We start from the raw sequence: 23272 nt of genomic DNA, 5'->3' as shown, positions 1-23272 counted from the left end.
TGTCGTTACCGTTACGTGGTGGTGTCTTTTGGTCGTTTTCGTGGGGATTTACTGGTACTTATGCCGCCGGGAAAATCTCCGAAGGAATAAGTATAACCAAGGGGCACACGATCCAATGATTCAGTCTGCAGAGGAGGATCTCACATATATCCAAGATCCCCTGTTTCGCTATAGCTATTGAAAAAATCTGTACTTTGCCTGGGTTATTGATGGAGGACAGTGGGATTGGCCATTCAATATTCTATTTGTCTTTACCGTTCATGCATCAGGATACGGTAACCAGACTAGACTCCATGTAAATTACCAGGAACTTAACTGGGATTCTCAACATAGAGTTGATAGGCTTTTACCCTGACGATCAATGACATTTTAGTGTAGCGAGGCACATTGCACAGGGATGCTTTGCTTGCTTGCCTGCAGATAGTCATATCCCTTCTTGTGTCTACGGAGCCATATAGAGAGCTCTATAAGAGCAGGTAGATCCAGCTTCCTACATATCTCTGCTTCTTCTCCTGCTCTGCGTAGTCACATATATATCTACAACATCTTTACAAAACCTTATGACTTTCTAAGAGGACTCACTAAGTAGATGTCCCGGCTTCGAATTGAAACCGAAGTATCTAAACTCTAAACCTGCTAAGGTTCCTAAGACTGTTAAAAAGAAGTATTAAAATAGGAACGTAGCTAAGATCCTTATAAGGAACTTGATGATAAGCATAATTCTATGTTTAAAAGCCCGTTACTCAAACAGAAAGCTTAATGTTAATATTAGCCACTACCCATTGCAGACGTAAACGTAATTGAAAAGCGTCGTGCACGGCCTCGGGATTTTGCCTCAGGACCCGGAATTTTACGAAGGAAGAGATAGATGTTCTTTGGAAAAGAGGTAAGGTTCTAGTCTAGCGGTTTAGCCATGGCCCGAATGCGGCGATCTACCGTGCACTATCTCGAGCCATAAACTGAACTGATAAAGAACTTGGCGTAAGCGGGTTGCGTTTTTTTTGTTTTTTTTGTTTTTTTTTGTTTAATTTTTTAAATCTTTTTTCACGATGTTTGCCTTCCAAAAGCTAAAAGAGAAATATTTGCGCCCAGACAGGAAAGTTCTTGGAAACTCTGTAGACTTTGGTGGTCTTTTAAGCCGTAAAGAGGGGCGCATTTGCTATAACAACATAATAATAGCAATTCCCACTGGCTCAAGTAATTTATTTCTGTGGAGACTCTTGGCCATCCGCCTACATTCACCAAGTCAGCCGCCTCTTTCGTGCGTTAGGGACTTGGCCAAGACTCCTTATCATGGTCAGAGGAGCCTCTTGAGGTCTAAGGTTGGTGATATCTATTACTAAATTACTTGTGGGGAAGATTTTCTGAGCCCATGTTAAACACATTAACTTTACTTCCCTTCCCGTCTTTGACTTTTTAAGCATATTGTTAGGCAATGTAATTGCCCTAAAATATTAACAATATGCCTTTTATCTTCCAATGTTCTAGGCAGCCTTACAGTCACACAGAAAATAAGTGAAACATGATAGGGAGATCACTGATAAGGAATTGACCATGTGGGCCGGCATATAGATCTCGGTATCATTTAGTAGAGAATTTTCTTATTATCTAGAGCCAGGAAGGCACCCGACAGTAAGCGTGCCAAGCGTGCCAAGAGTGCCAAGCGTACCACCACAACCACCCAGTGTTGGCGCACTTGGCACATTCACCGGACCATATATTGGGAGAGAGGCTATGTTAACCCTTCCAAGGTTTGGATAGGACCTTCTAAGCGGGCCCAGGAACAACTTTAAAAATACGAACACATTGAACAATTGGGGAGACTATTTCCTACTGTCATGCATTCAATTCTGTGGGGAGATATATTGCGGGGGAATGAGTTGGAGAAAATGTAAGACCAATAAGATCACTCATTGCCCCGAAGGCCCCCGAAATATATCCGCAAATTGACAGTTTATCCACTTCTCGAAGAAAAAATTACGTGAGGGAAATACTGAATCGTGAACCTGACATACCCCACATGGCCTCTCCAGGATTTTGTCTCCACTACTGGAAGGGGCGAAAGAGGAGATACATAGATAACCGTAAAATGTGACCCCGGAATTCGCTTAAAAACTGTGCGCTGGGCTGGACCATTTAATCCGCGTGGCCCCCGGTGTTCTCAGAGTCTGATCAATTCTTTTCATCTTGTCATTCTCGGTTCGGCCTATAGCAAGATGGGTCACCCAGACGAGATTAACGCTCTCGAGGCGCAGCCTAACTACAATGACAACTCGGGGGATTTCAAAGAAACCGAACAGGATGAGCCAGTTCAGCTTCGCAGAGAGCTCAAGGCTCGTCACATTTCTATGATTGCCATCGGTGGTGCCATTGGTACTGGATTGGTTGTTGGTACTGGCAGCGCTTTGACGTGAGTTTTTCTGATATAACTGTTTATGAAACAATGCTGACTGTCAACTTTAGAGCCGGAGTATGTTAGATTCACCCAACTTATCTTTTGCCGTTGACTAACATTCCTAATCAGCCTGGATCTTTGCTTATTGCCTACTGCTTTATGGGTTTCGTCGTTTGGACCGTCATGTGTGGACTGGGTGAAATGGCTGCGTGGCTACCCTTGTCCTCCGGTTTCACTGGTTACGCTGGCCGTTTCTGTGACCCTGCTCTCGGATTTACCCTCGGATGGTGGTGAGTAAAATCCATTCTCATGCTGATATAAATCTGAAAATCTAATCCTTTCCTAGCTACTACCTCAAATATATTATTCTACCACCTACACAACTTACCGCCGCTGCTCTGGTCATTACCTATTGGCCGAAAACATCAGCAGAGAATGTCAATCCAGGTGTTTGGATTGCCATCTTCATGTTGGCAATTATCGTGATCAACTACTTCGGCGTCAAGATTTTCGGTGAATTGGAGTTCTGGCTCTCATCCTTCAAGGTGATCGTCATTCTGGGACTTATTCTGTGCTCTTTCATCTTCGCACTTGGTGGAGGTCCCGACCACGACAGAAGGGGTTTCCGTTACTGGAGTGAACCCGGTGCCTTCGCCACTAAATACACCGGTGGTTCCCTCGGAAAGTTCCTTGCTTTCTGGTCGACCATGGTGCAGGCCACCTTTGCATTCCTCGGTATGGACATCCTGTGATTGAAAATGTCCCATTCATGTTCTAATTTTCTTTTTACCAGGTACCGAACTCATTGGTGTGACAGTCGGAGAGGCTCAGAACCCCCGGAAGACCATCCCCAAAGCCATCAAGCTCACCTTCTGGCGAATTCTCGTGTTCTATATTCTCAGCGTCCTCTTCCTCGGTATGCTGGTCCCATACAACTCCCCAGATCTGGTCTTCGCGACCAAGGCCAAGAGCTCTGCTGCCGCCTCACCTTTCGTGGTGGCAATGAAGCAAGTCGCTGCTCTTCCCCACATCATCAACGGCTGTATCCTGGTGTTTGTGTTTTCCGCCGCCAACTCTGATCTGTACATTGCGACTCGAACTCTGTACGGTCTTGCCCGTGAGAAGAAAGCCCCTAAAATCTTTGCTCGCACCAACCGAGCCGGTGTCCCAATTTATGCCCTGGCACTGTCTTCTTCTTTCTGCTTGCTCGCCTTCATGAGTGTCTCCAGTGGCTCCAAGGCAGTCTTCGGATACTTCACTGATATGGTGTCAATCTTCGGATGTATGTTTCCTTCTCTCCACTCTCCTAATGACTCGATTCTTGTCCAGTGTGCTGACCTGCTATTATAGTGTTGACCTGGATCTCCCTCCTGATTACTCACATCTTCTTCGTTCGCGCCCGACGTGCACAGGGTGTCGACGAGGCAACGCTGGCCTACAAGGCTCCTCTGGGAATCATCGGTTCCTGCGTTGCGCTCTTCTTCTGTGTCTTGGTAGCCTTCACTCGCAGCTTCGGTGTGTTTGTCCACAAGCCGGAAACATACGGTGACTTCGACTACAAGACCTTCATCACTTCCTATATCGGAATTCCCCTCTATGTTATGGCATTCGCTGGCTGGAAGCTCTGGAAGCGGACTGAGATTGTCAAGCCCCACAATGCCGATATCTGGACGGGCAAGGCCGAAATCGACCGCGAAGAGGCCGAATATACCGCTATGATGGCCATCGAGGATCAGAACTTGTCTGGCTGGAATAAAGTTTACAGAAAAAGTCTTGCGTGGCTGTTCTAGTCACATATATTTTGTTTATATATTCTTTTACGAGACATGTTTTGCCAGAAGTTCATGATTACTTTCGGAGTGAATGAAAGAGTTAGAGATTATATTAATCGCCCAATGATTGTGTATATTTATGTTCCTTTTTACGTTTGTAACGCTTGGACGAAATACTTATCCTTGCCGTTCAAAAGATAGTGTATACACCCAAGTTATATCGCAATCGAACATTGATCAACGCTGAAAATTTCATTGTAATAGGCGAGTCGGTGACTCTTCGGTTAGGTTAAGGTTTTGACTTTTGGGAGGCTTTATTATAGGCATGAGGGTAATTTATATCGATAATCTTAAGGCTACTACCTACATATATAGGTAGTGTACTCGGTCACACGATAATGAAGCCATAAGCACTTACAAGCTTCTGGTCGTCGTTGGATATTAAATTCTTTAGCACCATGCCTTTATGAAACACTTCTGTCAAGCCAGTCTATGGAAACATGCAGTAATTTGTAATCATGTAGAATTGCCTCAATGGCCAAGCTTATGCAGTAGCACTAACTACCATAAATCCTCGAACCTCCACATTATCCTCTATATAGCCATCTATAAACCCGAATTTGGAAGTAAACACCCGAGCGTTCACGTCCCCACGGGGGCCACGGGGGTGACACTAACTATCATGTAATAGCCAAGGGCGTGCTCAGATTTACCCAGTGGTCAAAAAGCGGCAAGGGGTAAGCATTAAAACGGAAGAAAAAGCGCGCCCTGGAATTCAGTGTATATGGACTTCGTCTTTGCTCATGGTTAGGACCAAGTCCATATACGAGGCTCGATCTATAAGGCCACCCAAGGCCGCAACATCTTGTTATAGATGACGCCTGAGGTGTCCACAGTTCAGTACCGCTCCGTCAGCATATAGTTCATTCCTTCGCCTACAGAGTCTATGTTCTCTCTAATGATATCGGTTTAATATTTTCTTATTGAAAGACGTAGACTCATGACAGTGAGACTTTGCTTCTAATAATTACTGAAAGCTGAAGACCATCAGTGGAATTACTAATACAAGAATTTGTGTGGTGGCTCGGCAACAAGATAATCCGTGCCCGTGCATCGAACCTCCGGAGTTACCTCGACGCACCGGCTCAATCTAAAGGCTTGCTACGGACTCTTGACGGATCTCAGGGATTTCAGGCAGTAAGTCAAACGACTCGGGGACACAGGACCAATTCTGGCCCTTACAACTTCCTGACCTTCATGTGTCAATGGGCTGATATTAACTCATAGGTCAGAGTCTTCTCACCATGGCCCGCGGTATCGTGAACGCCGCCAAGTCGGCATCCAATGTCATCGCTGTCAACAAGGTAGGTTATATTGACTGAAATGAGGAGATCAAACTACATTGCTGTGTACTGGGTGCTAATCCTCTTTGCGCTCTAGAAATACACAGTCCAGTCCACCGGCGTCTGGGAGCGCATTCGTCGCCTTCTCGCTATTGACCCTGAACGCTCCACAGGTGTCCCTCTGAACGCTCAATTCCGTTTCCCCACCCCAGGCTCTGTGCCCCCTCTTGCCTACGATGATCCAGTTACCCTTCCCGCGGGCGATATTGCCGACAACCCATACTGGAAGCGGGACGTCCGGAGGAGCTACCCTCAGCTGAGCACTGTGCGCCAGGCCGACGCAGTTAGCCTTCTCACAGTCGGAAGCCAGGCTTCCCCCAAGGACGACGTTCTCAAACTCGGACAGGCTGGCGAGCAGCAATTGATTGCTGTCAAAGAGCACGGCGAAGAACGCGGCCTCGCGGCTCTCTTTGAGCAAGATAAGAAGAGCATCCAGGGTGTTTTGGGTGCCAATGGCTTGCCTCCCAACCCTTGCAACATCAACGCTGCCCCTAAGCCTTCACAATCTAAGTACGAGCTCGGCACCGAGAACGGCTACCCCGAGAAGTATGTATCTTCAGTTCTTCATTCTATCGATCCAGGCTAATCATTTAACACAGATATACCTGCCGCACCTTTGTTTGATTAGACCAGCACATTCTGCAAGGAAATACATTTTCATTTTATTCTTCAAGTCTTTCGAGTGGTAATTGCAAGTTCAGCAAGTGGCAGCTGTAAACAAATACCCAAAGCGCCCACTTTTTGTTTTATTGACCAGAGGCACTGGTGGAATATCATTCACACACCTAAAGCAGCTGCATAAGACTGTTAGGTGGTAGAGCCTTAGAGAGAGTACATCGTAGTCGGTCTTTGATTGGACCCAGCTTTTCCCCGCTCGGCATGAAAGATCCCCAGATAATACAATCAAGTGTTGGGGCTAGATGCGGGACCGAAATAAAAAGGTGAAATTGAAATTGAGTCAAACAGTACTGGGATTTGAGGTAGTTTTAGGTATTCTTTCTTATATATTATGCTATATGTTTCATGTATTGCGAGCTTGCCAGCTTGCGAATCGCCCTTGATCTGCATGTATGTCCGGATCTGGCATGGGTAGTGTCGATGGTACCTCAAAGGGGAACAAATCACATAGGGGACCGGTCTTGACGAGCAAGCTAGTCCCAAAGCAACGTTCTTCTACGAAAATTAGTTGTGAGATTTGAGATCTTGATGGCGTAGTGGTGGGTTATAGTGATGCACCTGAATACTTCGCAAGTAGGTTTCGCCTACAGTATAATTAATTAATTTCCCCACAACTTAGCTCTATGAACTTGATTTGTATGATATTTTATCCAACATTCTCGAACATCTCCCTTGATTTCCTAAAAAAACCTTGAATATAGTTAACCCCGGATGCGAGTTGACGTCATGGCCCTCCGCATCCTACAGTTGCGCTGAATCATGACGACGTCACCTCACAAACCCTGGTTGCAGAAACGCCCTGTACTTAAAGTACTTTGGCTCTTCTATATTACTTTTTCTCCTTACACCAACTACTCATAATAACTTCAAAATGACTACCCTTCATTGTGAGTTGACAACATTATTTTCTGCCACTTGGGATCTAACCACCTCTATCATATAGACCTCCCTCCTGTGAAGCCCTCCGCCATTGCGCTGGGTACAATCTTCACCCACACTGCCTCTCTGGGTATCCTAGCCCCCGTCTTCGGTGACACCTACCACCGCGCTCAAGCCGCCAACTCCAAGGAGGAATTCCTGAAGTCGAAGGAGGCTGCCGGCGCAGCCGCAGCTTGGGGAAGCTCCCTCGTTGGAAGTGCTGTTCAGACCTATGGTGTGGCTGCACTTATCAATGCCACCGGCACACTGAGCTACAAGGGTGCTGCGTACTTGGGTACACTTATTTTCTTCGCAAGCTCAGCTCCAGGCGTACGTTCTTGATCCATCCTACCTACCTTACAAACCCCAGGCAATTCCTCTGACAGATATATCCAGATTGTGAGCCAGGTCTTCTCCGAGAAGCGACCCCTTGACACTATCGCTGTCGGTGCGGTCTCGAGAGTGTTCGAGACTGTTGGACTCAGCTTGTTCCTCACCTGGTGGGGAACACGTACTCACCCCTTCGACTAAAGGATAGGAGACTGAGAGATGATACGCCAAGCAAGAACTTCTGGTTGTGATCAGATGTGCTTCTTAAAGCTTCCGCTTAACTAGTTAATGGATGTAAATTTACACGACTATGAAATCGATGTATTCCAATTTACCTTCCTGCTGTGCGTAGAGTCTAGTGCTAGCAGTGTATGGCCTAGACTTGGCTGTTGTAACTTAAAAGGGATGCAATGTATCGACATCCTGTGCTCTTATAGGTAGATGTAGATCCATATTTCAAGGTTAATGACCAATCAGGTAAAATGAACCCACATGGATCGCCAAGTCCCAGACGAAATAAAGTCCCCACGCAAGCTTTATGGTACCTTTATTGTATATGACCATATTTGGATATAAAAATACTTTGCACATACTAGTAGTCACTTATTAAAAAATACCCAATGCCCTACTATGTCAATAAGAACATGAGTATCGATATAGATCTGCATTCGCACGGGCCTAAGCTGGTATTGGCTTGGATTCGGTGCATACATGTATGTATACATGTAACTATACATACCGGATTTTCCCTGGCGGGTGGGGCTTTTCTATTTGAGCTGCCGCCGCTTTTATGAGGGTGCTCAGGCTCAGGCTCACTGATTATTCAGTGATGCTCAGTGTCCAATCTAGACTTCCGCAGAACCCAACTTAGGGCTAGGGTGCGCCAAAAACCGCAAATAGTTTGGTTTTTGGAGCTAGTTTTAGAAACCATTGCAGTTTGTGGGTTTCGAGGTTCAAACCGCAATGGTTCTTGGGGGCCCGCGAGATAGTGGATTAAAATGCGTGAAGCCCAGACGTCCTCATAAAGGTAGAAGCAACCATAGAAGTATTGGGAGGTATCTGTTGAAACTTTTTCCGTGCAAGTTCCCGCGAGCACCAAATGTGCCTCGGACATATACTTATACCAAACAGGGAGTAGATAGGTCACGGGCTCCGGCTGAGACCATAAAAAGCACAAGGCACGTATTAAACGCTGGAACTGTGATAGACTTGGTTGCACAACGCCTGGTGCCTTGTAGCATATAGCGCACCATACAAAAAGAGATAATCTCCCATTTAGATACGAATCCTCGCTCACTCCGCCCAGCAGAGTGCGAATGCGAAGGCTAATGTGACCTTGAATGCGACCGAGTCTCATGCTTCGAGCTCGAGCGCCTTCCATGGCCATGAGCATGTCTGTGTCGGCGCCCTTGCCCATGCCCCAGCCCAGCCTCACCAGCACCAACTTCACTCGCTCCTCTGGTCACATACCCAGCGAACACCAAAACAATAGCCGCGAGCAACTCGGGGAAAAACCCCAACACAACACGAACAGCCAAACTCCCCGTCGTCGGGTTTAGATCCGCGCGCTGTGTGAATTCCGCGACAAGCATGTATACCACTGAAATCTCGACGAGGGCAAGGGCGAGGAGGGTGCCGGTTAGGAGCTGTGTCTCGAGGCATCTTTGTGTTAGCATATACCATTCCTCCGTCTCCAGACCAGACAATCATATCAACGATCTATCTGGAAAAAGGAAGGGGATGAGCGTACCAACCACCCCTCTCTCGCGGTCAAGCCCACCAGGGCTCGCGGTACGAGAGGAGGGACGAGAAGGCGCTGCTTCGGACGGGAATCACAGAGGTGGTTGGATGGCGAGTTGTGTTTGATGTGTGCCATGGGATATAGTCATTTCCACTGGCCAGGAAATTAGACGTTCCCAATAGGCAGGAAGGATTGGTTGAAGAGTCATGATGTATTTGTGTGCAGCGTCTCCGATCCACCATATGTCGCGTAATGGTGCCGACAAGGCTAGAAAGTAGGCTAGAACCACCAAAGCGCGAGGTCTCCTCTTCTCGAGTAAGTCAATAAACTCAGCTGTCACGAATAAAGGGAAGACCATAAGCCGGCGACAGCTGATTTGCGGATGTTCCTTTGCTTCCATGGCCAGCCAGGTGGCGTTGATATGCGCGACGGCCCCTCGATATGCTTCTAGCGCCGTCTCGTCATCCTCGTCGTCGGGCACAGTCGAAAGCAGGAAGGGAAATGATCCAAGATCAGAATATATCCGCAAGGGCATGGGAAAGGTATCAATAATACATTGGATATTCGGGGGATGAGTATTATGTCTCGTAATCTCCAGGGCCGCGTCAAAGACGGCTACCGACGCGCGCACTAGACGCATCCATTCACTTACCTGTTCGTAAGAAACCACATGACGATTTTGTAAGGTAGCAAATACATCGATCTGTAGCAGGATACTCGTAAAGCACACCGCATCCGCGGTCTTAGTAGTTATGCCGCCGATACAGAGTCGATGTTCGCGCAAAGCCTGCTCGAGGAAATTGCAGTGGATGTCTGGCAAGTCAGCTTCGTCTGGGTTGGCTTTGGACAGATGCAGGGCAGATATTGCGAATATGGCGTGCAGGAGCGGTTTGTAACTGAATGCGAGTCGGGGCACGTCGATCGACCAACAGTCTTTGATACGCTTCAGATGGGCCCCGGGCATAGTAGCGCTGGTGAATAGAGTAAAGTGATGCAGCAAGCGCAGCTCCATATGTGCGTCGTTACCGGGATCCGATGGACTGGGCTCGGGTGGGCGAGATTGGATCCCGGTTGAGGGGGGGAACGCTCCCTCCTCAGCGGGCCTGTCATAAACACAGGGGATCCCATGACGATGGCAGTCGCGACACACAGGTCGCGATTCATCACACTACATCAGTCAGGACGGATTTTGTAGCAATGGATCCACCGTACCTTTACTCGTCGGGCGCGACATCGCTGACATCCGGTCCTGGACTTACGGTGGGCGAGACGGGGGCCTTTGCGCTTCTTGCGGTTGGACGAGTCCCTTTCGTTTTGGCTGTGGCCTCGTGGCGAAGAGGACGAGTTACTGTCTGGGGTGGCCGAGGTCATCTTGCTTCGGTCCCACATGTCATGGCGATGGAGTTCCAGAGTAGCGATGACATATCCTGGGGTCTTTCGGATCCGGTGAAGAGGAGCGAAGCCTTCCTCAATTTTTCTAGCGGGAACCACGATCGCCGAATGATTGACCAGTGGGTACTTACCTCCAATAATGGAAAGACAGGCCAGGAGAAGGTACTGGAAGTAGTAGGTAAGTTACCTGAATATTAAAACTCCTCTTAAAGTAGGCAATAATAAATAGTAGCACGTCTCACCCAGATAGGTGTAGGCCCCCAGTTATAGAGTGTAACAAAAGTTCCTAATGGATGCGAGCCGCCCTCACTAGCGACTCCCTGTTACGACGGTGTATAGCGCTCAATACCGAATGCCTGATTTTAATGCCTGAATGCCTTCTTTTGGCCTGACTTAGTTAACTAAATATGCCTGGATTAAGCCTTATTTTAGACCGCTTTTAGGCATCTCTATACAGTGTACTGTAACCAACTCGGCATGGAATAACTAGGCGCCGTTAACCCGTAAAAATGAAGCCTTTCATCTCCATACAAATCGAGATATCTCCATTTGTATGGAGATCAAAAGCTTCATTTTCATTCCTACATTAGGCTAGCGTAGACTTCTGCACAACCCAACCCAAAATAGGGTTTGGGTCCAATTCTATAACCCAAAACCTATCAGGTATCCTATTAGGGCCCTAATATAATGTAAACCAGAAAAATAAACATCTAGCGTATAATTATACAATTATGCTACATAATTTCTTTCTTTTGATTTAGCTCTTATATTTGATCCACGTTAATAGACAAATCGCCACCCAACCAATCATGTGATCGTTCTAGGTCTAATTTGCGATAAGCTACAGATCCCCCACTAAAAACTTTCTCCGATCAACAATCAACAATTCAACAAATATCCGAAAATGATAGAGATACCAATGCCAACTCTTCCGGGTCCAGATTTGAGCCCACCCTCAAGTCCAGATGGACTCAGGGTCAGCGAATCCCTGGCGCCTCCGCGCGAACTCAAAGCCGCAGTGACCACAGACATCTCATTCGACGGACTCCTGAAAGAACCATTGCTACTAAAAGAAGACCTGAAAGATGGATGTGGTGGCCAACTATGGCCAGCAGGGATGGCCTTGGCCAAATACCTCCTCAGTCGTCACACCACCGATCTATCTGATAAAACAATGTGGGTGACTGCCCAAATCGGGGCATTTCCATTTCTTCTCGTTTCGTCCTAATTCAATCTTCAATAGCGTGGAGCTTGGCGCTGGAGGTGGCCTCGTTGGACTCGCCGTGGCACGCGGGTGTCATCTCGAACAACCGATTTATATCACAGACCAAGAACCTATGTTTTCCCTAATGAAGTCCAACATTCAGCTAAACAATCTCGGCGCAAACGCGACTGCTGCGATACTAAACTGGGGAGAACCGATCCCAAGCCAGATTCCTTCGAAACCAGATGTCATCCTCGCGGCAGACTGCGTCTATTTCGAGCCGGCATTCCCTCTCTTGATCACCACGCTCCAGGATCTCCTGGGACCCGACACGGTCTGTTACTTTTGTTACAAGCGTCGCAGACGTGCCGATATGCGGTTCATGAAGATGGCGAAAAAGGCTTTTGAAATGGAGCAAGTCCGTGACGATCCTGGGGCTGAAGCATATAATAGAGAGAACATATTCCTCTACACGATACGTGCCAAACGTCTTGACCAGAAACGTGACACAAAATGATGATATGTGCAATGCTAGATAAATAGATTTTATGTAGAAGAAATATGACTCCTGAATAGTACACACTTGCCCTTAAATTCATCCCTCACAATTTCAGATTGTCTCCTCTGTTCTTGGCGCCCTCGTGGACAGAGCCACCGTCGATATTCGTCATACGACCCTCCTTGTCAATGACCTTGACTCCTCCCTTCTTCAGGTCTGAAATCATCTGCTGCTTCTCGGCTGCCTTGCCAGGCTTTTCCTGGGTGGGTTTGGCAGCATCGGCCTTCTTTTGGGTTTGCTTATTCTGGCGTCTGTTCTTGGCCTTCTGCTCACGGGTCATCTCCTCCTTGGAGATAGACGCGCCAGTCTTGAGAACCACCTCTCCCTTAACTCGACCACTATCACCGGGTGTGTAGATCTCCTGCGGTGCAAGTCCAACAGGGCCACCGGCAGCACTGCCAGCCGTTGGGCGTGCCTCTTCCATCATGATTGTTGGCGCATCGGTGACGACGTTAATGCTTGCTTGGGCAACCTTGGGCTTGTAGTGCCAGTTGCATAGCGTATCCAATTGAGAGCTGACCTCGTTCCAAAGACTGGTGATCTCAGCATGTTCGCGCATCAACTTGCGGTCCTTAGTATCCACGAAGTTGGGATCATTAGCACGAAGATGTTCGGTTTCATACATCTCGGCCAGACCTTGCTGGGGCTTGGTATCATCCAGCTCGAAGCGGGGTTTTCTTCCAGCTTGCTGACCCTCGGCGCCTGGCCGACGTCGGATGACCTCGTCGAACTCCATGGCGAGAATTCGCCGCTTGATTAGTTCTTCGATGTCCTCGGTGGTCTCATTGGTGTTGACGGGAACGGGCTTTCCAATTCGTTCAAAGTCGAGGTCTTCTTCAATGAGAGAGTTGACGGGTCGCTCGACAGCTCTGGCCTCACCAGTATACATCCATTCTTTCTTGGCCACGTTGGCAGCCTCCAGACGACGAATTTCATCGGCAATCCGTGCCCTCTGCTTTTCATGTGTGGAGCGTGGAGCAGTAGGATCTGCAGATCCTTCAAGATTCTCCTCCTCTTCTGCGGAGTCCGCATCGCCATCGTCAAACAAGTCCCGTCGAACATCGTCCATAGCGCGTTTAACATCGCTCTCATCGACTGCCGGTTCATCGGGTTGGGTTTTCGGAAGGGCGCGATGTTTCTTGTTGGAGGCTTTGCGGGGTGGAGGCGCGAAGAAATCGGCGTATTTGATATCACTGGTGTTTACCCAGGCAGTGGCTTCACCGTCTTCCATGTCTGCGGCGTCTTCATCATCAGAATCGGAGTCGCCGTGGAGATCGGCATTACCGAAAGTTGGCCCTTCCTCCTCACTATCATCCATGCTTTCGTCTTCCTTTTCTGTTGGGCGTGAATTCTTCGATTTATTGTCACTGCGAATGGTTGAAGCATTTCCAGCCATCAACGGGTTCGAATGCCAGTCGAGATCCTCCTCGTCGCTGTCCTCAGCCTGCTCGGGTCCTCCTGTGGCATCCTGTCTCTCCAAAGCCTCGGACTGCTTGTTGAAGTCGTCGATGGAGAAGAATCCGTCGTTCAGTCCAAATCGATCTTCGACAAATACTTCGGGCTCTCCTTCGGCGGAGCCAACTGAGGAGTTGTCGTCGTCCATGTCTTCAATGTCTTCCATGTCCTCGTCAGATCCCATATCAACCTCTTGTTCGGACTCTTCGTCAAGATCGTCTTCGGCGCCTGAACCCTCGGAGAGATCTTCAAGCATGCTCTCGTGGCTGTCGCTGTCGCTTTGCGCACCCTCGGGGTCAGAGATATCCTCGAGCTCCTCGGAGTCGCCAGAATCCATGTAGCCGCCATGTTGGGAAATCAATGTGATATCACGCTCAATCTCATCGCCAGTCGACTCGAGAATCCTTGTTGCTTGTTCCCATATTTGATTCGAGGTGAAACCATCCACGTAGAGATTCTTCAATTGGAGCTGGGTGACTGAATCCGATTCGAGGTCTGACCTTTTGCGCTTTTTGTTGAGTTGCCGACGAGCGGTCTGGGCGTCCACGACAGAACCAGCGAGGGAGTCCAGGATGTGCTTTGCAGAATCCACGACGGTCGTGTGTAAATCGTTCGTGGGACGGAGGAACCCCCATGGCGAGGATAGAGCGGACGAGAGAGCCATCTGTTCAGAGGGTTTGGCGGTATTAACCGGGACGGACTTGGATTTGGACTGCCCTTTCGCCATTGTGAAAAGAGTCAGGCAATTTGTTGGAATACCAAGAGTCTCGAGGAGTGGAAAGCGCAATAGAAAAAATTATCGCCGGGCGGATGGCCGTGAGCCAATCACGTTGCTGGTTGATAAGATAAGGATCCCCAGTATATCAGGAGGTCGACTATTCCAACATCATACACCTGCTACTACTCTCTATACTGATTTACTATAGCTTACTTTTGATGGAATCACTTTATATTTCATGGAAATTCGAAATACCGCAATATTTTGAGCGAAAGTCATTGGAAATCACTCAAATATACGAGCCCAAACATTTATAGGTGTGTATAGCACCTGGTCAATGTTTCCCCATTCTCTTTTCTTGCTCTCTCCTTAACAAACAAAAAGAAGTACAACATGTTATTCTTACAGGAATTTCACATGGAAAAAGCATCTTGAATTGTTGTTTTTCCGAGCTGATTAGGCGAAGAGCGCCACCAACTACCTAAATAGTGGGCAAATGACGCCAAACCTTTGTCACACACATATTGATACCTAATCTCGACGGCAAACGTGGCACAGAGGCAGTTCAGATATGGATATCGAAACAGAAGAAAGAAATATTATCTAGACATGAAACACCTCGTCCGATTGGACATACAGGTCGTCCCCCAAATTGGGCAACTTGTGGCTACAACAATGAAGGATCGAATAGTCCAACGTGTTCGATTAAACCACCGCCACAGAAAAGGTCTAGAACAAAGATGCTCTGGGTGGCTCATCACTTGTAGGTTGTACATTGCCTCAATACAGGCAAAGGTTAGAAGAAGTAGAATGTAAGTAGACCATCATAGTGACATTGATGGCATTGCTTTGATTTTTGGTGGCCATATATCGCTCATCTTACTTAAATGGTGGTTTCCTGCATTGGAATTTGTACCATATCTACAATTTCACACAAGTCATCTATATTCACTACTCTTGTCCATATTCACGCGCTAAACCGGCCAATATGCCTGTTACCCAGCAGATCGAGCGAGAGGCCAGTGGGTCTAAATCCCAATTTGCGCCAGGTGAGTGACTTGTGTCTGTCTAGGAATTGGTTTCTGACACAACACATCATATAGGCCACAAAATTCCTATTCAACACTTGACAAAGCCGGGTCTGCAGTCTGACATGGGAGAGCCTAAACCTGTGTCTACTCACATTCCTACCGAGGATTACGGTTATCAGATCTACAAAGCCGCTGGCAAGCTTGAAGGAAAGAGAGCAATCATCACCGGTGGTGACTCCGGAATTGGCCGGGCAGTTGCAATCCTGTTTGCAATGGAGGGTGCGTCAAGTGTCATCGTTTACTTGCCAGAAGAGGAGTCGGATGCGCAAGAGACAAAAAGGAGAGTCGAACAATATGGACAGCAGTGCCATACTCTCGCTCTCGATATTCGCAAGAAGGAAAATTGCCAAAAGATCATCAATGTGACCCTGGAAAAGATGGGTCGTATTGACATTCTTGTGAACAACGCAGCGTTCCAAGACATGCTGAGCGATATCAGCGAGCTCGATGAGTGAGTTGCCCTACATTATTACTACTTTTCGGCCAATACATCCTACTAATCCACCAAAAGATCCCAGTGGGAGAAGACCTTCGACACCAACATTCACTCATTCTTTTATCTTTCCAAGTATGCTCTTCAGCACATGCAAAAGGGGTCTACCATCATCAACTGCGCATCCGTCAATCCTTATATTGGCCGAGGCGATCTCCTAGATTACACCTCGACCAAAGGAGCAATCGTCGCATTTACTCGCGCGTTGTCAAACCAGCAGCTGAAGAAGGGAATTCGGGTCAATTGTGTTTGTCCGGGTCCAAGTAGGTCTTCCATATATCTATTCCCAAGTCAAATGCTAATAAGACAAGTCTGGACGCCCCTGATCCCCGCAACAATGCAAACCGAGGCCATGGAGCAATTCCATACAGTGCCGATTGGTCGACCCGGCCAACCTAGCGAGGTCGCAACATGTTTCGTTTTCCTTGCAAGTCAGGATAGCAGCTATATTTCCGGACAGTGTTTGCATCCCAATGGAGGTATGATGGTCAACGGATAGGGGGAAGCCGTAAGGAATCAATTGTGCTGTATCAGTGTTTCAAAACTGTATAGATTGGGAATCCACAGCATTCAAAACAACCTGATGGTCCCGGACTCATGTCCCTAATAATCTACGCCAAACACGTACACCTAAGACAAATAAACCACCATAGATGGTGCCATGCATGCAATATCTGGTATCTTAGTGTCGCTTGTTGTGATTGTGACTGTACACTGCCATTTGAGTTAAATCACTCTTCATCACCTTCCTCCTTAGTATCTTCAACACTAGACGCATTGGCAACAATTCTCTGCACAGCATCCACAGTCGCGTCTGGACCACCGGCCTCGCGAAGCAAGACCTTACCCTTCTTATCCACGGCAAAGACACCTCGCAGTGTACCCTTGGGAGATTTCTTGAACCCAATGGCTGCAATAAGAGAGGCCTTGGGATCACACAAGAGAGGGTAAGGGAGATTTTGTCTTGTCTTGAACGTAGTGTTGGCCTTAGGGGAGTCGCCTGAAAGACCGTAGATAGAAAGACCAGTAGAAGTCAGGTGGGTGTGGTTGTCACGGAACAAGCAAGCTTGCTTGGTACCTAGATGAAGCGACGTAAGCAGTCTGATAGAGTAGGATGATTGCAAAGTATTCCGAGAATACAGCCCGGTCCCCCCAAGAGAAGTATTGAGCATGATGCGGGGACTTACAGCCAGGTGTTGAGGCTTTGGGGTAAGTAAAGAACACCACGCCCGACTTGCTCTCCTCGAGGAGCTTCTTCAAGGTTGTTGTTTCACCCTCATTGGTCTCAAACTCGCCGCCAAAAGTTTCTAAGTCGATTGTATCATCCACCTCAGGGACCTTTGACGCGGGGCTTTTTTCAATATCATTATCGGTAGCATCTGCGTCTTGTTTGGGCTTGGGAGCTGGTTTGGTCTTCTTTTCGGCGACTGGGAGTGGGGCTGGCGCCTTGCGTTTCCTGAGTTCGACCATGATGTGTGGGGAAAAGGAGAAAATACAAAAGACCCGGAGAGCAATATATATTAAATAAAGCTTGGACGTTCTGGAACATATCAGCTGCATAACTGCCCGGCGCAGCTGCCCCGTTGAATTTATAAGATTATATAAGCAGGAACCGGGTTTTCCCGGTGGCGCTGTGGCGGTTTAGTGCTGTGGCGTTCCGAACGCGCCCTGGCCCTGACCCGAAGGGAAAAAAAATAAAAAAGGATTTTCCCCTCAGACGGCCGATCGTTAAAATCCACTCTTCTCCATTTTCTTCTATCTGACTTGCTCATATTTGCCTCCTGATTCCATAGACTTAAGACTTAAATCTACTTTCTACAAATCCTTTTCACATCCCATCTCTCACTCGCGACTTGAATCAGTCTTACTCTCTCTATCTCGGGTTCATCAATCCTACAAATTCTACCCCGTCCTATCCGCCACAGCGCTTGTCAAGGCTGTCCTTCATCTAATACTCTATCCCAATATCACGCGACCCAACAGCATCGTTCAGGTGAACTGCGACTCGCCGCAATGAAGGTCTTCTCTTCCGGATGCACGTTCGACTACTCGTGGGACGAAGTATCAACAGCGAACTGGCGCAAGTACTGTCCTTGGAATGATAAGTCTACACATGTCGTGGGCGTAGACACGCTCTCTCGAACCGTCGACCCAAGCACTGGCATTGTGAGTCATTCGACCTCGAAGCAGAACTTAATATCTTAGAACATTTGTACTAACTATTGCGTCTTAGTTGCGAACTGAACGTCTTATCACGTGCGATCAGTCTGTACCACAATGGGTGCTCTCGATTCTCGGCGGAACGAATACATCTCACGTCTACGAAGTCTCTTATGTTGATCCGGTTGAAAAGAAGGTGACCATGTGCTCCACCAATCTGACATGGTCGAATGTCCTCAGCGTTCGCGAGACTGTTATCTACCGCCAATCCTCCCTCAACCCCGCCACCACAACCGAATTCAGCCAAGAAGCAAAAATCACCGCTCTTTGCGGTGGATGGCAAAAGATTAAGAACAAGGTTGAAGAGGCAAGTGTGGATCGCTTCCGTGAAAATGCCAAGATTGGCCGCGAAGGATTCGAAACCGTTCTCGAGATGAGCCGCCGCGTCTTCGGCGAACAACGCGAACTTGAAAAGCAAAGCCTCCAGTCATGAGCGTCACGTACCCTTGACACACTTCCTACGACTTCTTCCCAACATCATATCTCCTGTTTTCCTACCTCAGCATTCGACATTAAGCGACTGCATATTCCGGCGTTTGTTTTACATATTCGAGCATGTGGCGCTAAGTGGAGTTCTTTATCTTAATCTGGCTTTTGTTCGATTCTCGACTCTTTCAATCTTCTCATGAATACCACTCTCGCCTCACGAACCGGCACGGCCAAAAAAGTTCTGGATTAAGTTATTATGAGCGAGTTATCTTTTTTATATCCTGCTTTTTGTACTGAGTAGCCTCGACAAAGAAGGCGGCACATATGTATTATTAGAAGCTTTCAAATTTAGATCTGAAATTCTATTATCATACAACATTCAACTCGATAAAATCATAGCTCATAAGAAACCCAATCATAAGTCCCGTCAAAACTGACCATGAACACCGGACCCAAATATACAGCAGTGAACCTTGCTGCTACCCCAATAAACCGCCAAGCACCACCCGGCTGACACCAGCAACTTCACTCTTGACACTATTTCGGCTCGCGTCTTCGAACTCACGTACTGCGCCGGCCACCATGATCTTTCGTAACCTAGCATCTGCTTTGGAAAATGTCTCGCCCAGGGCCACCGTACAGACAGATGGAGATGATACTAGCGCGGCAAGCCGGCTGTAAGTGTCAATCAATACATCGCACAGGGTTGCAAATGTCTCAAAGAAGTCCGGCTCAAATGGCAGCGATGGCGTGAGAAGATAAGTGTATTCCTCGCCAGGATGAAGATCCGAAGACTCTGTGAGTGGGAAGGAGGTGACCGAGGCAGAGGAAGCCGGCCCGAGATTCCCTGCGGTGCTTTTCAGGTCCGACGGGTCACTGGTCTGCATTGGAAGTCCGATCTCGTTTGCGGAGCTGGCGCGTCGGGTCTTTGTACCTGCATGCGTCGCGCGCTTAAACATTTGGGGTATGCGGGCCCTCGCAAGACTTGACGAGGAGGTGCCATCTGGGGGATGAACTTGCTGGAATGCTTCGAATTCCAATAGTAAGGCATTCAGGGCACGCACATACTCGGACGGCGTGGAGTTAACGTCAAGTATTGTCGGCAATGACAAGCCTAGAAGCAAGTAATTGATTGCGCGGCGAGAAAGTTTCCGGGCTTCAAAGTATGGCAGCCGAGCGATGTCAGCCCGGGAGAAATGCACAGTATTAAACCAATAAACTCGTCCTTCGTGACTATACATAGCACATTATAAATTAGCAGTGCCAAGTCTAGTTAGACTGCGATCCACTTACGCCTTTCTTAAATAGTCGAGAGTCGATATCCGCTTCGCGGCCATTTCATGGATGTGTTGATAGATTGCGCCAGCACTTTGCGGGCCTAGAAGCCCCCCTCCGCTGACGACTGGAGGTGGGATGCCATATGCCCCTTCATATCCACCATTGGACTTGGTTGTGTCCCGCCGCGAGAGGCCCGGGGCAAATGTAGAGGGAATCATTGGCGTTGGTGGGCAATATCGGAGCAAAAGGACGAAGGTGGACAGGGGTCGCAGGACAAGGCGGAGGTATCAGAAAAGGCGAGAGAGCAAGAAACCTAATGGATCAGACGATAGGTGAGTAGGTAAGACCCCAATGTGCCCCCTGGTTGTGTTCAAGGGTTATTGAGACTCAGGAGATCTGAAGGAACATTTGAAGTTCCCCGCAAGCCAGACTGTGATGCCGGAGATTACTGTAACCGTACCCCCTTTGTAATTTACCGTCGATCACATCCCCTCCCCCTCCTATACAATTCAAGTCTATACTTTGGAACAATTCTGAATTTGTTACAGAGTACTATTTTGAAAATGGACTCAACACCACTTGAGGAACAGGTTCCCCTGCCTGGACAATGGCCTGTTGATCCCCAGGAGGATGTACCAATCTCGGAGGACAGACTTTGGGTCGATGGATGCTTCGACTTCAGTCACCACGGTAGGTTTGCAATTACCACCTGGTTACCTGCTGTGAGCTAATTGATGGATCGCTCTACAGGTCATGCCGGTGCTATGCTCCAAGCGCGCCAGCTAGGAAAGGCCCTTTACGTGGGAATACACTCCGATCAAGCTATCCTCGAGAACAAGGGTCCAACAGTGATGTCACTGGAAGAACGGTTGGTTTGGTCACAAACTGCTCTAGCTGTTAGACTCTGATCCTAATGTCGATTTAATATAGTGTCGCAGCTGTTGACGCGTGTCGATGGGCAACTCAAAGTGTTCCCCATGCCCCCTATGTGACCTACCTACCTTGGGTCTCCCACTACGGATGCAAATACGTCGTCCATGGAGATGACATTACCTCCGACAGTGATGGAAACGACTGTTACCGCTTCGTCAAAGCCGCTGGGCGCTTCCGTGTCGTCAAACGTACTCCAGGCATCTCGACAACCGATCTTGTTGGCCGCATGCTGCTGTGCACCAGGAACCACTTCGTCAAATCTGTGAAGGGTACACTCGCTGGACTGGAAGGGTATGGAAGTCCCGAGGAGCGCAAGGCTTCTGCTGTAGATCTTCTGCAGAGAATCAAGGATTATGCGACGGACGAGAGTGGTCTTCAGCCTGGCCCTCAGGTGTGGACATGGACTGGCTCAGGCTCCGCGAAGATGGAGCACTTCGTCGAGGAGGCTGGCCTGTTCGAGACGTTGGTCGATGGAAAGGGACCCAAACCCGGGCAGAGGGTTGTTTATGTTGACGGAGGGTTCGACCTCTTTTCTTCCGGTCACATTGCGTTCCTGCGCAAAGTCACAGATCTCGAGGAGTCCGAGGGCCGGAAACGTGGCTGGTATGAGCCAGACCAGGTTGAGAAGAGGTTGAAGGACTACGGCGAGGACTATGCACCAGCCTATATTGTCGCAGGTATCCACGATGACGATGTGATCAACCATTGGAAAGGCCTGAACTACCCAATCATGAACATTTTCGAACGGGGTCTCTGTGTTCTTCAATGCCGCGTAAGTTCTTCTTGGTTTGCTTTCATCTGTTCCATTAGCTGACCTTCGCCAAAGTACATCGATGCTGTCATATTCTCTGCGCCATTTACCCCCAGCGAACCATACCTGAAGGCTATCCCATGGGGCACTCCCGATGCTGTCTACCACGGACCCACGACCTTCATCCCGCTAACATATGATCCGTACACTGCCCCCAAGAAGATGGGAATCTTCCGGGAGGCTGAGCAGCATGCCTTCCAACACGTGAACGCTGGCGAAATTGTTGGTCGCATCCTGAAGAGCCGTGAAGCTTATGAAGCCAGGCAACGCGCGAAGCTGGACAAGGCCATTGCCGAGGATCTGGTGAAGTCGCAAGAGGCAGCTGAAGCGGCTAAAGGAGCTCAGTAGGCTGGCTGTCGGTTTTTTCCCCCGAAAAATATTAATATGAAGATTAACCGTACATGTGATGTGAGACTCCATCAACTGGGGTTTCTTCTTATACAAGCGTCTGCCTCATTCGTTTGCATAGCATAGCGGCTTGTGATAATTTGGTCTATTGGAGCAGATAGATTGGAGATTACCTTCCATTTGTCAAATCAACAAGACAACTATCTGACCAGCAGGATATTAGGACCAGAATACATTAGAGACAAATAATTTTACAGAGACAGCCATCTATCAAATTGATAGGCTGACATCTTCCACTCGGGCTCGGCTGCTATCTATTCATCCGCCGCAACCAGGACACCCTTGGTCTCCAGAAGTTTGGCAAGCTCGCCGTTTTGGTGCATGGACATCAGGATATCACAACCACCAATGAACTCCTTCTCAAGGTATAGTTGGGGAATAGTGGGCCACTCGGAGTATTCCTTGACACCTGTAAACGCAGCACGATTAGCAATCCAGTCCTAGTAGGAGGTTCATTCAAGATAACCCCAACATACCTGAGCGCAGCTCCGCATCCTCCAGCACGTTGAAAGCAACAAACTTCTTGGGATCAACACCCTGCAGGCCGAGGATTTGAATAGTGGCACGGGAGAAACCACATTGGGGAGTCTCGGGTGTACCCTTCATGAACAGAACGACGGGGGCGGAAGAGACCGCTTTATCGATCGCCGACCGGGTCTCATTGGACAGAAGGCGTGCATGGAGGACAGAAGGAATAGAAGGGCCCGAAGGGAATTGGATGGCCGAGCGGACGGGGCGCAAAAAGGTTGGTCGCGAGACCGGGCGGAAAGCCTGCGGAATTCATGTGAGCTAGGATCTTACGTAGAATATTGAATGTCTCATACGTACCGATGCAACTGCTCTGGAAAACATGTTGAAAATGATGGTTTACAAGAGAAGAGGTTCAATGTAAAGTTACCTCGGGGAACCTTAGAAAGCCCTGGAGGTTTAGTATTAATTAATCAGCGGTTGGTCCGCGGGTCTCGTCGATCCCCACACATCTAAAGCTCTCTAGGGCTCTATGGACCACTCATCTTCTTTTCAGGTTCACGGTCTTTTTGTCTG

At 48.3% G+C, this 23272-nt stretch overlaps 12 protein-coding genes across 12 annotated transcripts; 7 read left to right on the top strand and 5 right to left on the bottom strand.

The window, feature by feature from the left end:
• Positions 1-2216: 2216 nt before the first annotated feature.
• PEX2_059540 (Amino acid/polyamine transporter I) lies at positions 2217-4185 on the top strand (the record flags this gene model as incomplete). Its single annotated transcript, XM_016743227.1, has 6 exons — positions 2217-2410; positions 2464-2470; positions 2525-2685; positions 2742-3130; positions 3189-3677; positions 3746-4185. The coding sequence occupies 6 exons, from the start codon at positions 2217-2219 to the stop codon at positions 4183-4185; spliced, it is 1680 nt and encodes a 559-aa protein (XP_016595949.1).
• A 1286-nt stretch (positions 4186-5471) lies between these two features.
• Positions 5472-6194, top strand: PEX2_059530 (uncharacterized protein; the record flags this gene model as incomplete). The annotated part of the gene is made up of 3 exons (XM_016743226.1): positions 5472-5531; positions 5608-6116; positions 6170-6194. The coding sequence occupies 3 exons, from the start codon at positions 5472-5474 to the stop codon at positions 6192-6194; spliced, it is 594 nt and encodes a 197-aa protein (XP_016595948.1).
• A 925-nt stretch (positions 6195-7119) lies between these two features.
• On the top strand, positions 7120-7697 carry PEX2_059520 (DUF1761 domain-containing protein; the record flags this gene model as incomplete). The annotated part of the gene is made up of 3 exons (XM_016743225.1): positions 7120-7135; positions 7192-7496; positions 7563-7697. The coding sequence occupies 3 exons, from the start codon at positions 7120-7122 to the stop codon at positions 7695-7697; spliced, it is 456 nt and encodes a 151-aa protein (XP_016595947.1).
• Positions 7698-9328: 1631 nt separating this feature from the next.
• PEX2_059510 (Zn(II)2Cys6 domain-containing transcription factor afumD) lies at positions 9329-10626 on the bottom strand (the record flags this gene model as incomplete). Its single annotated transcript, XM_016743224.1, has 2 exons — positions 9329-10405; positions 10450-10626. The coding sequence occupies 2 exons, from the start codon at positions 10624-10626 to the stop codon at positions 9329-9331; spliced, it is 1254 nt and encodes a 417-aa protein (XP_016595946.1).
• Positions 10627-11533: 907 nt separating this feature from the next.
• Positions 11534-12350, top strand: PEX2_059500 (uncharacterized protein; the record flags this gene model as incomplete). The annotated part of the gene is made up of 2 exons (XM_016743223.1): positions 11534-11805; positions 11873-12350. The coding sequence occupies 2 exons, from the start codon at positions 11534-11536 to the stop codon at positions 12348-12350; spliced, it is 750 nt and encodes a 249-aa protein (XP_016595945.1).
• An 85-nt stretch (positions 12351-12435) lies between these two features.
• On the bottom strand, positions 12436-14574 carry PEX2_059490 (rRNA-processing protein MPP10; the record flags this gene model as incomplete). The annotated part of the gene is made up of 1 exon (XM_016743222.1): positions 12436-14574. One exon carries the CDS (start codon positions 14572-14574, stop codon positions 12436-12438), a length of 2139 nt encoding a protein of 712 aa, XP_016595944.1.
• A 979-nt stretch (positions 14575-15553) lies between these two features.
• PEX2_059480 (oxidoreductase, short-chain dehydrogenase/reductase family) lies at positions 15554-16648 on the top strand (the record flags this gene model as incomplete). The annotated part of the gene is made up of 4 exons (XM_016743221.1): positions 15554-15614; positions 15669-16107; positions 16168-16412; positions 16461-16648. The coding sequence occupies 4 exons, from the start codon at positions 15554-15556 to the stop codon at positions 16646-16648; spliced, it is 933 nt and encodes a 310-aa protein (XP_016595943.1).
• A 232-nt stretch (positions 16649-16880) lies between these two features.
• On the bottom strand, positions 16881-17619 carry PEX2_059470 (thioredoxin peroxidase DOT5; the record flags this gene model as incomplete). The annotated part of the gene is made up of 2 exons (XM_016743220.1): positions 16881-17227; positions 17337-17619. The coding sequence occupies 2 exons, from the start codon at positions 17617-17619 to the stop codon at positions 16881-16883; spliced, it is 630 nt and encodes a 209-aa protein (XP_016595942.1).
• A 543-nt stretch (positions 17620-18162) lies between these two features.
• On the top strand, positions 18163-18802 carry PEX2_059460 (putative mitochondrial protein sorting (Msf1); the record flags this gene model as incomplete). The annotated part of the gene is made up of 2 exons (XM_016743219.1): positions 18163-18315; positions 18383-18802. 2 exons carry the CDS (start codon positions 18163-18165, stop codon positions 18800-18802), a joined length of 573 nt encoding a protein of 190 aa, XP_016595941.1.
• A 475-nt stretch (positions 18803-19277) lies between these two features.
• On the bottom strand, positions 19278-20294 carry PEX2_059450 (uncharacterized protein; the record flags this gene model as incomplete). Its single annotated transcript, XM_016743218.1, has 2 exons — positions 19278-20031; positions 20092-20294. 2 exons carry the CDS (start codon positions 20292-20294, stop codon positions 19278-19280), a joined length of 957 nt encoding a protein of 318 aa, XP_016595940.1.
• A 345-nt stretch (positions 20295-20639) lies between these two features.
• On the top strand, positions 20640-22168 carry PEX2_059440 (ethanolamine-phosphate cytidylyltransferase; the record flags this gene model as incomplete). Its single annotated transcript, XM_016743217.1, has 4 exons — positions 20640-20766; positions 20827-20944; positions 21007-21781; positions 21836-22168. 4 exons carry the CDS (start codon positions 20640-20642, stop codon positions 22166-22168), a joined length of 1353 nt encoding a protein of 450 aa, XP_016595939.1.
• A 314-nt stretch (positions 22169-22482) lies between these two features.
• Positions 22483-23080, bottom strand: PEX2_059430 (monothiol glutaredoxin GRX5; the record flags this gene model as incomplete). Its single annotated transcript, XM_016743216.1, has 3 exons — positions 22483-22637; positions 22705-22999; positions 23057-23080. The coding sequence occupies 3 exons, from the start codon at positions 23078-23080 to the stop codon at positions 22483-22485; spliced, it is 474 nt and encodes a 157-aa protein (XP_016595938.1).
• Between the last annotated feature and the right edge of the window lie 192 nt (positions 23081-23272).

This window comes from Penicillium expansum (assembly GCF_000769745.1).
Source record: "Penicillium expansum strain MD-8 chromosome Unknown contig190, whole genome shotgun sequence".
NCBI classification, from domain to species: Eukaryota; Fungi; Ascomycota; class Eurotiomycetes; order Eurotiales; family Aspergillaceae; genus Penicillium; species Penicillium expansum.
Note: the sequence above shows the minus strand (reverse complement) of the source record. Positions and strands in the feature narration are given on the sequence as shown.